This window comes from Acyrthosiphon pisum, chromosome X (assembly GCF_005508785.2).
Source record: "Acyrthosiphon pisum isolate AL4f chromosome X, pea_aphid_22Mar2018_4r6ur, whole genome shotgun sequence".
Lineage (NCBI taxonomy): Eukaryota > Metazoa > Arthropoda > Insecta > Hemiptera > Aphididae > Acyrthosiphon > Acyrthosiphon pisum.
The window spans coordinates 54,431,562-54,448,533 of NC_042493.1; the positions used below are offsets into that span (position 1 = coordinate 54,431,562).

The 16,972-nt window shown below is 28.7% G+C and overlaps 1 protein-coding gene across 1 annotated transcript; it reads left to right on the forward strand.

Moving 5' to 3' along the window:
• Positions 1 to 261: 261 nt before the first annotated feature.
• On the forward strand, positions 262 to 8,306 carry LOC100164096 (ankyrin repeat and MYND domain-containing protein 2-like). Its single transcript, XM_001946384.5, has 6 exons — positions 262 to 456; positions 5,494 to 5,659; positions 5,756 to 5,895; positions 5,981 to 6,183; positions 6,249 to 6,387; positions 7,843 to 8,306. Exons 1-6 carry the CDS (start codon positions 400 to 402, stop codon positions 8,161 to 8,163), a joined length of 1,026 nt encoding a protein of 341 aa, XP_001946419.2. The 5' UTR covers positions 262 to 399; the 3' UTR covers positions 8,164 to 8,306.
• Positions 8,307 to 16,972: the final 8,666 nt, after the last annotated feature.

Consider the following 16,972-nt stretch of genomic DNA (forward strand, 5'->3'; position numbering starts at 1 on the left):
TGGAGGAAAATGACTATACGGCCAAAAATTCGTATGCGTGCTAAAAAAAAACTTTGGCCGTAATAATTAGTATATCCCAAATACCAATAAATCTCGATCCACAATTAGTTTTTACGGTGTACCTATACAACTTGTGAGTTGTAACCATGCAATAGTGAGGTTACGGCGTGGTAGTGGTATTCGTCTACCGTCGGCCATTGGTTCGTAAGTAGCGAGGGATAGCGTGTCTCTGCAAGCGACGTCACTGGTAGGGAGACGGCCCGACCGACCGACCGAGTCACGTGCAAATAGTTGTGCACGTGTGCGTGGTCAGAAACGTTTAATATTTTCTACATTGCCGTTCGGCCGCCTGCTGTGGTACTACTTGTTGAACGCCATTGTTGTTGTTGTCGAATTCAGATGTCACATCCGGGTGGCGGGAGAGGTGACCGCTTGGAGCAGGCTGACCACACATGGGTAATGTTTTTATGATAGACCTGATATTATAAGGTTATATTATACGTTCTGAATTTTTAATGCCTTTATCATATTATTTTGATGCATTATAAAATTATTGTTCAAGGTTAATTTGTTAAAGATCAATATTACTCAACTGTGATAATATAATGGGTATACTTACAGTCTCTACATCAATAGATAATAATATTATTACAATATTACTAATATATTAAACAGAATTCTTATCTCCTTTTTTAAAAAAAAACTGATAAATTAATACCACTGCCGATGAACGGTACATACAATAAATTTATTTACGAATAGAAGTTAATATATTGTAATCATTGTAATTATGGAATTATTATACATCTATTTTCAACCAACTATCAACATCAAGAATTTTTATATTCTGACCGTAGCAATGAAGCTAGAGGTTTTATAATGGTGTTTATTTATTTATTTATTTTTATCCTGTATACAAAATTTCTACAAGAAGGAGTGCTTAGATTTCAACATATAGTACCGACATATCACGAAAAATCGCTAAAAATGTGATTTTAATTTCTAACGCTTTGCTTATCATCATATCAACGAATAAAAAATAATAATACTATAATATTAATTCAACTTACCTACAGGCTATAATAAATAATAATAATATAAAAATCTATAGCCTGACAAACCGTCTCCACTCAGAATCGTTTTTGTTGTACAATCATATTATATCATTAAATTCAAGTTTAATACAATCCATTAAACATTGACCCACTCGTAACCTACTGTACAGCAGAGCGCAATCCACTTACCCTCTTTTTTTATGTTTAATTTATAGAAGTTGTTTTCGGTTCATGAAAATTTAATTTTGACTCGTTTTCCACTCCCTAAAATAAATAGCATTAATATAAGCTAAATCGCTCTTCTAAAACAATTAAATTATTACAATAATTACAAAAATATTTTTTTCCGAAGTATCCACAAAATGTTAGGTGTGACTATATAGATTATAGATAAAATGTACCTAGTACCTACCTATAGAAGATCTTTCATTTTGCAGTTTGAACACTGCAAAATTATTCGAAACCGACAGTAGTGTTACGCTATAATATAGGTTCAAATAATAACACTATATTATTAGTACAATTATTTTTAAAATTTATAATATAAATTATAAATTATAATATAATATTTGTAATCAGCGTGTTCTTATTTCACGGAAACGCCATCAGTCGTACAATAACTCCGTAATAAGTCGAGATTTCCAAAACTTCAAATTATATCCAGCAGTGCCTTATTTTTTTCTATCTTAACATACTTTGTAGGTATAGGTAAAAGGTATGTATTATAATATTATAAACTATAAAGAATATTCTACATAAATATAATATACAATGTATATTATGTAATATGTATATAATATGTCATATTATTAAAAATTAATGATTAGGTAGGTACACACCTATACATAAACGATATACAATACGATGCCTCTTAATTCACGTAAAATAAATAGGTAGATACAAAAATTTTGCGATGTCACAATTCATTTTGTTTTTCTTTACATCAATTCTTAAAACAGTTATTATATTTATTATGAGTTTATGAATTGAAGCACGTAATTATTGAATACCTACTGAGTATTGGGTAATGACCAATGGTATATCTTTACATTTAATTTGATTTATTATACATTACTAATATTATAATTTGTTATGTTCAATAAATATAATTAGTTCATAATTACCTAGCAACAATGCAACATAGATTAATTTGAGCTCCTAAGTTAGGAATATATTGATGATTAAAATATTTAATAATTGTAGTATAATATATTATAGAAAGAAAACTACAGTTGTGACTTGTGGACTGTGGTAAATGTATTGTAATAATAATAATATTAGATCGATAAGTAATTGTGAACAACATAAGTTTTACTATTTTTCACATGTGATGGAGGGGGGGGGTTGTCCTCTGTAGTTTTTTTGGATGTAAATTTTTTGTCTATCAATATTAAGTTACAGGGTTATATCGAAAACCTACATAATAAGGACGCTGCATAACGAAAGTTAATTCTTCTATTTATAATACAATATTGTAACTCTGTTGTTAATACATTAGGTAACTAGAATGGTATTTAGTTTGCAACGAATTTTTTTAATTATGATCTCCAAATAATTGTGCAACAATCGAACGACCACTCTATAAAAAGGTATAGGTACACCTTTGAATATATTTTAATTTATAAGGACAATTAATCCAGTATAAAAAAAATTACGTTTGTGTAAATTGTAGAGAAATATTTTACTAAAAAATAATATGCTGTTTGTTTTTTTTTTTAATGTGCAAATAATACAGATTATATTTTTCCTACAATGCAGTGCACGTATGGATAAAATGTTATCTACATCGTGCTGCTGTGTATGTAATATGCATGCATAGCTAAAAAAGTTAGGCGTACCTATGAAGTACTTATCTACGTATGTATAATATTATAGTGTGTATGATAATATTATATGCTTTCACCTAAGTACAATTTATTTCATAGTATAAATATTTGGAAAATCCATTTTAATCCACCAATAATATTGTCATTGTTAATAATCAGGGCTCATAAGTTCAATGTACCTAGGTACATGTTTTTTTTTTGCTATACAGAAAAACATGTTAACTGAGAATTGAGATACAAATAAGTTTCATAACAATAGTAATAACTAATAATAATATGAAGTTTGATAGTGCATGTTTTTGCATGTTTTGGGTGTTAAGGCATATTTGGCATATAGTCGATTTTTTACAGTCGTTAGTGCATATTATTATTTCATATAAATATTTTTTAGACAAATATTTGAAAAGTTTCTTGTTTCTTATTTACTTTACCGTTTATAAAATTATAGTGTTTTAAATTATTTGTATTCAGTGTATGTGTGACTACCTAGTGTCCTAGTACATGCCTATTTAGATTGTATGCGTTTTATGAAGTACCACGGAAACAATGTAATCGTTACCACTACCATCCTTCACCGTACAAAGTCTGTTGTCGAAACGAATCTGTACATGCGTGCAGCTTCTCACCAACCAGCATTTATAATTGTGTGCATTGGAACAGTATAGTTTTCTTGCATTTCGGCACTCGCCGATGATTTTACTCGTATGAGTAAAACATTGTAAAACAACAGTTAGGTAGTTCCGATAACTAGTTATTCCATACAATTTCTAAATAATTCTAGTATTAATTTTTTGGCTGAAGCCATTCGATAAATTATGAAATAACGGATTTCATACTTGAACATATTGTAACATATCTATTAGGTACCACTGATTATAGTAGTATACCTATCTAAGGTTATACAATATTATAAATTATAATACATGTTTAGATAGGTACCTAAACAGTATTACAGACTGTACATATACACCTATAATACGTATGTTGTGTATAATATGTATGATAAGTATCATCATGGTTGGGAAATGTCGTCCGTCGATGACGAACTCGAGTGGAGCAAAAATCGAATATTGTTGATGAGAAGAAAGCGAGAAGGAAGTTCAAGTAGGTACCTACAGACTCGCGATTGATGGAAACGCTGACGAAGGGGCAGCAGTATTAACATGACAAATATTTATTGTCATTTGTCATGAATACTGTTAATACAATAGCTTTTGTGTAGGTATTTTGTATCTTTTGTAACGGCGCGGCGGCAACAGCACTAGCGCCTACGTAGTGGGATCGTGTCGAAACCCCGTACTACTATTGTAGGTAGTAATTGTTGTTCAGACAATTCGATGCGTTGTTAACGCGTTGTCCGCACGTTTCGTTGACAACCATATTATTTCTACGGTAACGCCACACCGCATATCACGTCCGTGGACACTGTTACAGCTGACATTCGTAGACACTGTTGCGCTGCGCCGAGTACTTGTTCGCGCGTTTTCGAATTATTTATCGATCGTTCGGCCGGCTTGCCGCCTAGTAGGTGTCAGTGTTATATTTTACGCGTACGTTTTGAATTCCGCATCCAAAGGAAAATGAATAGGAACTTGAGCCAAGATATATTCAAAGCAATATTTCTCGACGATATAAATATGCTGAGGGCGGTATTCAACTACTACAACCTCTACTCGTGGAACTTGTTGGACAAACGCGGCCTGGCACCAATCCACTATGCGGCGTACAGAGGCAGCGTGGAAATCGTCTGCTTGCTCTTGTCTGAGGCGAGTTTCCTGAGTATCTCTCCCCCCTCCACCCACTTTACGGACATGCACACGGATAGCAAGAGTAAAAAACTATAAAAAATCGAATTTCGCGTCAAAAATATTGTTATTGTATTATAGTCGGAAAATGGTAGATTAATACGAATAAATCGTGCAAAGTAACCAATACAAGAAATTCTATTCGTTATTTAATTTTAATTAATATTGTTAGGTGTAGCTGTGTAGGTATAAAAATTTTAAATAGATACCTCTGACAATTATTTTATCGATATTTTTAATACAAGTCAAATTTAATTAGATCATCTATTTATTTGAAAGGATTATTATAATAATTATTAGTTGGGTACGGGATACCTAGGTATATAACAATTATAAAAATTTAAACTAATGTAGAACTTTTTCAGAGAAAAATATATTTATAATTTTTGTACATAATACATTATAGATAAGATTTGATATTTTAAAATTATGAACTTTAAGACGTATAAAAATAAATACATATTATAATATACAATAAATAATTTCCGAAGAGGGGAGGGCTAAATCTTCCTTGGATTCACGGCTTGTTTTAAAAACTTACATTCGATCCGTATTCCGACTGAACCCGTACCTACCAGGATTTCTTAAAGGGGGTGGGGTCCATATATGTTAGAATGTTACGAAACAATTTTCATACTATTTGGACGTTTACCCCCCCTTAAATTATAGGTATGGCCAAGGGGGGTCTGGTTTTGGGACTCCCTGGTTGTGCTAATGACTACCTACCTACCTATATGTTTTGTCGTTTTAATCTTCATATTTATACTAATACAATAATATACACTGTACTTTCTTTGTTCATTTCAGGGCTCCAGAGTAAACTATGGAAGTAACGACAACCAAAATTCCCCCTTGCATTTGGCGGCTATCAAAGGTAACATTGAGATGTGCAGTCTACTGTTGAAATTTGGCGCTAAGAGATATGTGACCAACCACATCAACCGCACCGCGGCTCAAATGGCCGCTGAAAATGGTATGTATGCACATTTATGCGATATTAATAGGTACCTACTATACGGTGGTCGACTGTCGTGTCTGTATATTTCAATATGTATATGTTTATACTTAGGCCATTTCCACTGTGCGGCAATGATCAACAACTTTGTGCCCCAAGAAGAAGTCAGATATTACACATTACCGGAGTTCACTGGCGCCGAACCAAAGTTACCACCTGAATTGGAAGGAATTTTTTACAGATTTATTATGATGGTAATGATTAGCGATAATATGGATTGATACTCTATTATTAATTATTATGAAAAGAGTCTAATCGTAGTGTCATATTCTTTTTCAGACTAATATCCATCCAGTAAAGGTGGTTTTTGAATTACCTCCTGTCTTTCTCGTCAATGATAATGCGTTAAAAATTGTCAATGTATTACAGTTGATGAGCAAGCGTCAATTTTACAAGAAAGAAGAGTGCCCAAGTACAGTAGAAATGCTGTCATTTAAATTCCATTATCTGGCTACTATTCTGTTTGAACTTGCAAAACCCAAGTAACTTATATCTAATATAGGCAATGCGTTTACCTATTTAATAATATGTAAATTTTTATTCTCAGTGATGATACAAGTAAAAAGCAAACAGATCCCAAGGATGTGTTTATACAGAAAATATCCACAGTCGAAAATTATTTGCAACAGTTTCTTTATGAGTGCATTGTAAAGTTCTGCCCCAAGGATACTACACTTTTTAGAAAAGTAAATTTATTTTCCATTATTAAATTTTATATTTGCTTTCAAAGTTAATGCTAGTTACTTTTCTAATCAAAATATTGAAAGTTTAAACTGTATGATCATTGGTTATCAATTACAATTACTTAAAACAATGGAATCTCTGCATCTAAAATCAATACATTTTTTTATGTTTTAACTCTATAGAATATTTAAATTAAATTATCCTACTCTTGTTTTTCAATCAAAGTAAATCATTATTTTCTTTTATAACTGTTACGTTGTATTTACGATCGTAGGTACATAGTATGATTTTAAATATATTTATACTAATAATTTTCTATACAATATGATTATACCAATGACCCGATGGTCTTTTAAACTATGAATAATTGACTGCTTCCATGAGTAATAACAATTTAAGAAAAGTAAATGTACCATATTAATCGTATAAAAAATATCAAAGTTTAAAAAAAAATTATATCATTAATTTCTTTCCAAATAATTTTTATTTTTTAAAATATTTAGTATTTACAAAACAGTTTAATAATTATTATTAGCTACTTTGTGTATTTGTGTATATTATGTAAGCTTATAGTTAGTTTTGTGAAGTATTAAGTAAATTAATACATAATTAATGTACTTAAATGTACATATTATATACATATTATAATTTATAGTTAGTATTTAGTATTAGTATTTATTTGTTAGTAGGGAACGGATTTAAATGCTCCAAGAAACAAGAAAAATGCATTAAATAAATACCATTTAATGCATTCATAACAGATTTCTTTTTAAAAATGCACTAAAAAATGCTCTTACAATTATTTTTAACATTGCAAAAATTTGTTTTGTTATTAATTAATATTATTATATAAATATAAATTCTTATTTTTATTAATTATGCACATCATCTTATTATTCATCGTCTGTCTTCTTTTTACCCAGAATATTATATCCAAAAAATTAATTATACACACCTTATTATTGGTGGCGACGGTGTTATATTTATCTTTTCTGTAAAAACATAACTAATAATAAATATAGAAGTAAAAGGCAATATAAATAATATTTTATTTTATTCTTTTTGAATGATTTTTGCATGAATTTTTTCAAAATGTTATCCATTCTTATATAAAAATTCACTAAAAATGTCCAAAAATGCTCTAATAAGTAATAAAATCCTGAAAATATAAAAAAATGCAAAATAAAAGTTATATTTTTAATTCCTTGATGTATGAAATTAAATTTGTGATTAAAAAGCAATGTTTTTGTTACATTTGTAACATGTTTTTTGTACATTCAGAAAAAAAATGCAATTTGCATTCAAATCCGTTCCCTACTTAATAGTTATATTATGATGATTTATTTAAGTCGCATATAATTTTAAATAAAATCTTTTTTATGAGTTAAATTTATTATTTCTACTGTAAAAGATTATGATTCAAATTGTTCAATAATGATAAATTTGTTTTATTCTAGATGGTATCTTATATGGTTCAAGGAATGGATAGCCTGCCACCCCTTGATATTATACTATTACTGGTTGGAAATAAACGTGCTCAGAGTGTTGAATCAACTGCTGAACCATCTCCAACATGTGCCGCATGCGATGAAATAAATCCTTCAAAAAAGTGTCCTAAATGCAAAGCTGTGCAGTATTGCAACCGCGAGTGTCTGAAAATTCATTCAGTTATGCATAAAAAGAAATGTAAACAAATACGCAAGGAAATCAAAGATTTGAAATCATCTGAAGAGACTTCGGCTTTAGCCAAATGTTTATCTAAAATAGGGATCAAATAAATTGAAACCAAAACAAATGGAGAAACATAATTTAGTAGATATACCTACCTATGTTGGATATTATTATTATTATATTATATAATGATTATGATTGTTATTATTATTGGCATGCATATAATATTCAATGGTTAATTCTTTATTGGTTTAGTATTTAATTATATAAATGTTAATAATTTATAAATTTAAAATTTACATTACATGTTTGAATAATAATATATATAAAATAATTTGACTATAAGTGTCACCCCGATTAAGTATAATAAATATATTATAGATGTCTTATTGGTAATAAATTACTATAATTTAGTAATTTTCCTTATCTCATCTATTATATATCACTAATTAAACTATTAACCATACATTTGTATATGGCAAATTACTCAAACATTTTAAACCTAATTTGTACCTGATTTTAAAATATTTTTGCAAATGTTATATCTTTTGAGCTAATTGCTTTTTTCAATTATTGTTTAATAATCTCATTTAATTTGTAAGCTTGTAATCCAACATATAATTAATATGTAAAATATTTTATTAAAACATCTATAAAATAATATAACACTATTTTTTGGTTATTGGTAAGATATTATGTGCATTATTATTTATATAAATACTTATTGTGTACCTAGAAACAACAAATTCAAATTTGTATAGTACGTAGATGGTATTACCAAAAAAATGCTAAGTAAATACATCAGCTTTATATTTTATACGAATACCTATACAATTACTTGAAAAATAAAAAAATTGAGTCAATTTGATCAATCCGTTCTCAAGTAGGACTAGCTATTTACCAACTGACAGCATCTCATGGCTTCGTTGCCCGTTAAAAATGCCAATTGTCTATAATCACCTCTTAGAACAGTAAAAGTGCTTAGATTTTAGTCAAAAGCACCTTAGTCAAAAGTCAAAATGTTCACGGAAAATCAGATTTTGACAAAATCGATTTCGGTTTTTGGTGTAAATCTAAAACAAATTTCTGTAAATACGTGCAATTTTGACTGAACATTTATATTAGCATTTTCAATACACTATATCATTTTCAAAATATTCAAAATTTTGATTTGTTTGGAGCTGAAAGGATATTTTCAGTTTCCAATTTTTAAAATTTTTTTTTTTCTATAAATGTCAATTAAATTATTTGTTGAATCAAAAAGCGTGAAAATATAATACAAGGTTCTTAATATATTTTTACAATGGCAGTTGAAAAATATTAAAAATACATAAACACTGTTTTTTTTTTTTATAAGCATTTAAAGTTTAAATTTTTACAAAATACGTAAACGCCACGGAAATGGAAAATGTAAAAATGTTTCTTTTTAAATCTAAAATTTGAAAGTTTAATACAAGATTCCTCAAAAAATTTTCTACCTTTATCAAAAAAAAAAAAAAAAAAAATGTCTATTGGAAACTCAAATTAAATTTTTATAAGCGTTGAAGTTAAATTTTTACAACATTTGATATTCACTCGATTTCTGATGCAGCGATTTTCTTATTTTGTTTTAATTCAAAATTGTATATACTTGGAATTTACACCAAATGTTATTTTATCAAGTTCGATACTTGATAAAATTTTGAAAATATTTTGATTTGAGTTGAACTGTTGCCAGGGGCGTTATTTGGGAGGGGGGGGGGGGTGCTGGATGTACATATGCGCCAACTTTTTTTTTAAATGTCTTCTTTGGCCTACCAACAATAAATATATGCGTCGATATACCCAAGTGTTTTATATTATATATATTTGATATTTTTTCAGTATTAAAAAAAATGTATTGTACTAATATTTAATTTCCAAGAATGTTTGATGTGATTTTGTGGTCCCACAATATTATAGGTAGTTGATAAAATTATAACACAAACATTGCGAAGGAGGATACCAATAAATTACATTTTTGGTTTTATTTAGCTAGCTATATTATATATTTTGAGTATGCAGGCCGCAGGGAGGAAAATATATAGGTTAGGTTCGGTTGGGTATTTTATTATAACGATGATTTATACCCATACATTTATTTACCAAGTGTAAATACCACTGTACACTGGTATCCACAATATAAAATAAATACATTAAAAGTACCTACACATAGTTAGTGAAAAATAGTAACAATATTGTGGAATTTTCATATTAATATAAGTGACATATTAAATAAATTATACAAATATTTTATAGTTTTTGTCATCACTTGACCCCACTCCCTTCCAAAAAAAGTTGAAATGACACCCCTGCAGACTATTGCGAATATTTTACTTTTCAATTTTAGGTTCTGAGTGAAACGATGAATGTATTGATTTTACAATGATGTGTGTTTTTTTTTATTATTTTTTTATTTGTGTCAGCGTACACGATAAATATTCGAAATAATGCATCGATTTTCAACTTCAGTATTTTGTTCAATGGGAAAGTGAATATTATCGGTGCATGGGGAGGTCAAAATTTCCAATAGGTTTCAAAAGCGCCGGGAAAAGCAACATAAAAATAACTAAAACAAATGAACGTATATACATGAAATTTTCACTGGTTGTATATTTGTATTTTCTATACATGATCTAATTTTTTTTGAAAATTAGATTTGTTTTGAATTATTTAGGAACATTCTCAGTTTCTAATTTTAATAGTCTTTTTTTAATGAATGTCAATAAAACTTTATTTGTTGGGTAAAAATGCTTGAAAATTTGATACAAGTCTCCTACTATATTGTTCCAATGACATAAGAAAAATATTAAAAATCCTTACATAGTCATAGTTTTTCTTTATAAGTATTTAAAGTTTATATCTTGACAAAATACGGAAAAATCACGAAAATTAGCAAATTATCTAACTATCCATTACAGTGGTCAGTGACCCACTTGTGACCTACTGTACAGCAGAGCGACATCGACTTACCCAGCTTTTTTTCTTTATTTTTTTCTTTAAATGTCAGTTAATATTTTTTTTGAAAGGTCAAAAAGCGTGAAAATTTAATACAAGGCAACAGCAGTTGAAAAATATTAAAAATGCATTCTCATAATTTTTGTTTATAAAGTTTAAAAAAGTTCGAATTTTGATATAATTTATCAAATTTAAAATTTATAAATTATATTTTTGTAAACATTTATAAAAGGTTCAACTTGCATAGCTAAGGGTTGAAAATGTCGTTGAATAAACATAATTTTTAAAGATAATTTATTATTATAGTGCACTTTTACCTAGCTTCTATCACAATTATTACCAATTCGATATCTATTATAGGTACCTAGGTATCATTTATGTTTTCGTAATTATTATAAATTATTTTTATTTCTGGTGGTAAGTTTTTTTTAAGATTATAATTCACATTCCTTACACAGTTTTTTTGCACTTACCAAGCTTCAAATAGTAAATACCACCACACGCAACAGGTAGGTATGTAGGTACTATTCTAATATGTAGTACTATATCTTAAAATGATAAAATCAAAATCACATTGATTACACACAAAAATCTTTATTTAAAAATGTATTAGAAGAAATTAAGAAGATACCTAATAGGATATAGTGACAAGGCGTCATGGCCTTGGGTAATCATTACTTACACTTCGTTGGTAATCAATATTATTGTGGTGTGTATAAGTGTGTTATTACAAATTCAAAAACAAAATAATTTAATGACATTCATCATTGCATTCGTAATATGATAATTGGTTTTATTGTGCTGTAGTGAGTTGTGAGATTTAAACAGTAGGTAGGTACCTACTAGGTACTTAAGTTAAAGATCCCTAATAATAAAATTTTTTTTAACTACTATACGGTCTGCAGTTTTTTAATTGTTTTTTATTCAATCACTTCGATCGGAAATCTTCTGAATATTACTTTTTAAGATACTATATAATATATTTTTTAAGGCTTTAAGTTGAAATTTTTATTTTTAATTTCTCGGTTTTAATTAATAATCGAATTTACATACCAAATAAAAAATAATAATTTTATTTTAATGAAAACGTTCTTATGTTATGCATATCGAAATTATTATTTTGTATAATTTATGATAAGATAGGTAGGTGGGTATTTCGGTTCTTTTAAATTACCTAATGGATTTATTATGTTGTGTTTAATGTGTGTTCAATGTTAATCAAAATTCTTCGTTAATGACGTAAAATCGACGGCGTGACATTTGATTACCAATGGGAATACCGAATAGTTAATAATGATAGGTACCTACCTAATCGTATTGGAGATCGTTTTTCTGAATTCTTATAGAATATATACCAGCTATTAAATAAACACATTACGACGAACAAACATGTCACACGTGGCTATACGAATAATTATATATAGGTGCCTACACATTCCTGTTTGGTTTTGTTTTTACCTTGAACATTACAACCTAACCTAAGTATTTTCCAAAATGCATAGGTATTACATGTTGTTTGATAACTTGTTATGCACTTAAAATACGGAGAGAGAATGAACAAAAGGCGGTTTCTTCGTTACATTAGGTATCTCTTTTTTACAAGATTATATCTATCAATAACGTATAAAAAAACACAACAATTATAGCTGAGTCCTGAGTAGGTAACTAATAATATAAAGGTATATCTTCTTATCCCTTAAGCTTTCTAGTACCTACCTACCTACTACTTAGGTACCTACAATTACGCTTAATACCTGATTTTATTATTTTCAGTATGGGTATCATATTTTAAGTTGATTTATAAGATAACTAATTATTCTATAGAAAAACATATTACATATTATGCATACGTGGTTGATAATCTTTTTATTTTTCAAACCCTCTTTAAGAAGTTTTACTTCGCATCCGTACTTGCAACACGAATTTTTTTCCAACACAATATTCATTTTTATCTTTGGATGGTGATTGGTATTTATTAGTAACTAAATGGGTCCTAAATAATAAATAGTTTCTCATATGATGCATAAAAAACGTATAGTTGTGACTTGAGTGGCTATTATTGTTTATTATAAAAAACCTTTAAATTATAAGGAATTTAGAGCTATCGAAGCAGTCCGCTCGAATAAACGGCGTACACAGACAATATTGGCCCCCGTCATATAATTGTATTATTTAATACCTAGATGAAGAATATAGATTGTGGTATATTTTAAAAGTTTAAGGTATAATTTATAACTGTACAGACTTCGTATATTATAATTAATAATAAACTATATTGAAAAAAAAATCACTTCAATTACTGATAGATACGCTGTTTTTGTTACATTTTTTCACGATCATATATGTTTTTTTCTAAATGTGCAAACAGCATATAGAAAAAATAAATGTTTTATAAATTATAAATACGTTTTATATTTACCAATCATCACTTATAATTTATAAATATTAGTTATACATTATATAGACCAAAAATTGCGTTAGGTATGTTGGAATATACCTACGTGTCTCATTGTATAAGTTATATTATAAATTCATATTTAAGTGCCGTACATATTATTATCACGAATGGTATGTAGAACTTTTTTCTACAAACCAATAACCGTAGAAAAACAGGACCTAATTTGTATGCAATAATCGTCTATAAATCCACTGACTTTATCATATATTATTTAGACTAATTGTGGCGGAGTATAATATCATATTTATTATTATAATAAATACTATTACTGTAAGTCTATACGTATAACGTACAATATTACAGTTTAAACAGTTTAAAAAATGTATAATAACAGCTTATTTGGTATTATCGGCAATAATAATATTATTGCCTAGCCGTGGTTGGTTTGCCAGTAAATATATTTTCACATAACGACTTGACAACACCGCCTCAGTACATTCCATAGAAATGTTCATGTGTATTCGTCGCTGCAGGCGGGTATTTTTTCTTAGAAATTCGACCCTTCGGAGTTCACCCCTACACTAACGTTTATTAGGGTATGAGGGTCACGGCGTGCATCATTGTATGGTATATTATTTAGGTTTATATAGGATTTACACACACACACATATATATATATATATATATTATTGTGTATTTTTGGGACTGCAGTGTTCCATTCCGATTTCAAATATATGGTTGAAAGAAATAATATTATTGATCGGTATTTTAAAATTACAAGAAAATAATCCCTTTTTTTTCGATTAAATGTGATTTTATCGATAAATCTACAAATTACCTCGGGCGGCACTGGTTTGCGCACAAATACAAAAAAAACAACTTTTTTGGGCACAAAACTTCCACTCGTTTGGGAACAGTTGAGCCGTAAACATGCACATGGTTTGCGCACAGTTACCTTTTGGCCTGACCTTTTAATACCCTCTTAATAAGTAAATTATTAAAGTACCTACATACATTTTCCTTCTCACTTAACAGACTTAGGACTGTCTATGAATATATTCATAGGTGTGGTTAAAAATGCATATAATATAATGTTTGTGTAAAATGTGTTAATTTTAATTTTAATATAGTGATATAGACCTATAGTCGATATAATTGGGAAACGTGTCTATTATTTTCCGTAATAACAGTTTCCCATTATTTGTAAGTATTTCATTCGGTCTATTTCGCCAGATCTATATTTTGTCCATAAGCTTATGCGATGTTTGACTGATTCTATTGACTCCTTACGGCGATAATTATTTATATTTTTGTTGATTGATGTTATTTTTAAATCTGATTCCGTTTGTATTTTAAGAATTACGTCAATTACTTGGTGTATGTGGGGATGTGGAGAGTAAAATTGTTGGTTAAATTGTTACATAGACAGTCGTGTGTGAGCAGTTTTGTGTTGTAACATAGCCTTATTTTCGTGTGCGCAAACCAGTTGTAAATTTAGGATAACCGTGTGCGCAAATGAGTTCCGATTTTTCAGGTAAAAATTATAAAATGTGCGCAAATAAGTTGCAGACATTACCTCTATAAGTCTACCTACCTGTTCGATTTCTAATGTAGATACCTGCCTCATACATAAATATTTATATCTTTATATATGGGGGAAAACAATTATCTTGAAGCGTTGGTATCTTACACTGCGCAGATACATTGTATATAATATCGTATATTATATTTTATGAGTTTTTATTTTTTTGAGTCCTGAAATAGCATACTTGCATATACCTACCCAAAAATATATGTGGTGTGTATGTTTAAATATTGAACATGCTATCTGTATTAAATTCTAACAAATTTTTCCCAATCAAGTATAATTGTAGAGGGTATGATGACATAGGGTTTAAATTTGGTGCGATAACTTCTGCAGCCAACTGATATAATAATATTATGTACCATCAATATAACAAGGATTCATTTTCATTTTCACCATATTTAATTTTAAAAACAGAAATTTTTAGGAAAAATGGAATGATATATAATATTATGAATTATTGAATACTAAATCAATGCATTATGTGTGCGGTATCATTATATTATAAGCTAGGTAATAATATAACACTATAACATGAATTGTGACTACTTAATTCTTCTTTAAGTTTCTAAAGTTTTTTATTAATAACGCTTCGTTATTATTTATTGACGTTTCTTATTCAATATTTAAAATGGGTAGGTAGGTACCTATAATATTAATATACAAATTAATATTATTCAAATAGCCAATAGGTATACATACCATACACGGATCTGGTGGAAACAGCATGAATTTATTTTCATAATCTTGTTATGTTCGTCCCCGAGAAGCTACCTGCATGTTTGTAGTAAATTATATAATCAATGCGTAATATTTTATTTGGAAAAATAATTTGAAGCGTAACTCATAAACACTTATTATTGTAGAATAATATATAAACTGTATAATATAAACAATATGTCAATATTAAGGTACTTAGTTGGTGTATATAAGTGTATATAAGTGTATATAATATAACGATATCGTCTACACGTAGGTAATAGGTATGTTAAATTATACGTCACACAGAGACAAAGTAGATTGGGACATTTATTTTTACATTTAATTTTCAAATCGACAACTATACACGGATCCGACCACAATATTATATAGCTACAATTTTAGGTACCTACTTGCTTAGCTAATGATATTCCTATTCCTTCTTTATAATATAAAGATAAACCCATAATGCCTATATATATTACCTAGTTCAGTAAAGCGTACCTACATAACGTAATAATAATAAATTATACATTTTATTAATACTAATACCTATACTAAGGCTCTATAATATATAGCTCTCTACCTATACATTAGGTATATTTCATCTGGGACGACGACGGTGAATCAACGAATTTTTTCATTTCTTCATGGTGTACCTATTATATACCTAATTTAATACTTGGTACATGTTATCGGCTGCATTCGGAACAGGTAGACAGTTCCCTTCCCCGCCCCGGATTGACGCACTTGATAGTTGTGTGAGGCATATTACATTATTATTATGATATGCATATATTATCGTATACTACAGCCTATAAGGTACACCTCGTAGTACCGAACGTCCAAACACGTATATAGCGTTTATTGCGTATACGATGCATATAAGATGATATATTATAAAATAAAATTATGCACCCCAAATCCAACATACGAGCGACAATATAAAATACGCTATTGTACGTAAATAAATTGGTCTTGCCGCAATCGTGTCAGTAATTCCAATGATTTAGGAAACATGTAGGTATGGTTGTGTTTTTATATAACGGTGAACAAGTGATATTCGTCCGGCAATACAGGGCCAGACGTTTGTATGTTAATATGTAATAGATACCTATATCATTATTATTCTAACTATGACGATAAAATCGTTTGAAACATGTTGTTCTACAAGGAATATGGATAACCAATAATATTGCTTATTGTAATAATTTATTCATTACCTAATAATATTATATTATAGAAAATAATCTGTTAG

Excerpts from the sequence above, each read along its gene's own strand:
- LOC100164096 (XM_001946384.5), top strand. The coding sequence starts at position 400 with ATGTCACATCCGGGTGGCGGGAGAGGTGACCGCTTGGAGCAGGCTGAC. Across the intron at positions 5,660-5,755 it reads TCAAATGGCCGCTGAAAATG|GCCATTTCCACTGTGCGGCA; the intron begins GTATGTATGCAC and ends GTTTATACTTAG. Across the intron at positions 6,184-6,248 it reads TTTGAACTTGCAAAACCCAA|TGATGATACAAGTAAAAAGC; the intron begins GTAACTTATATC and ends TTTTATTCTCAG.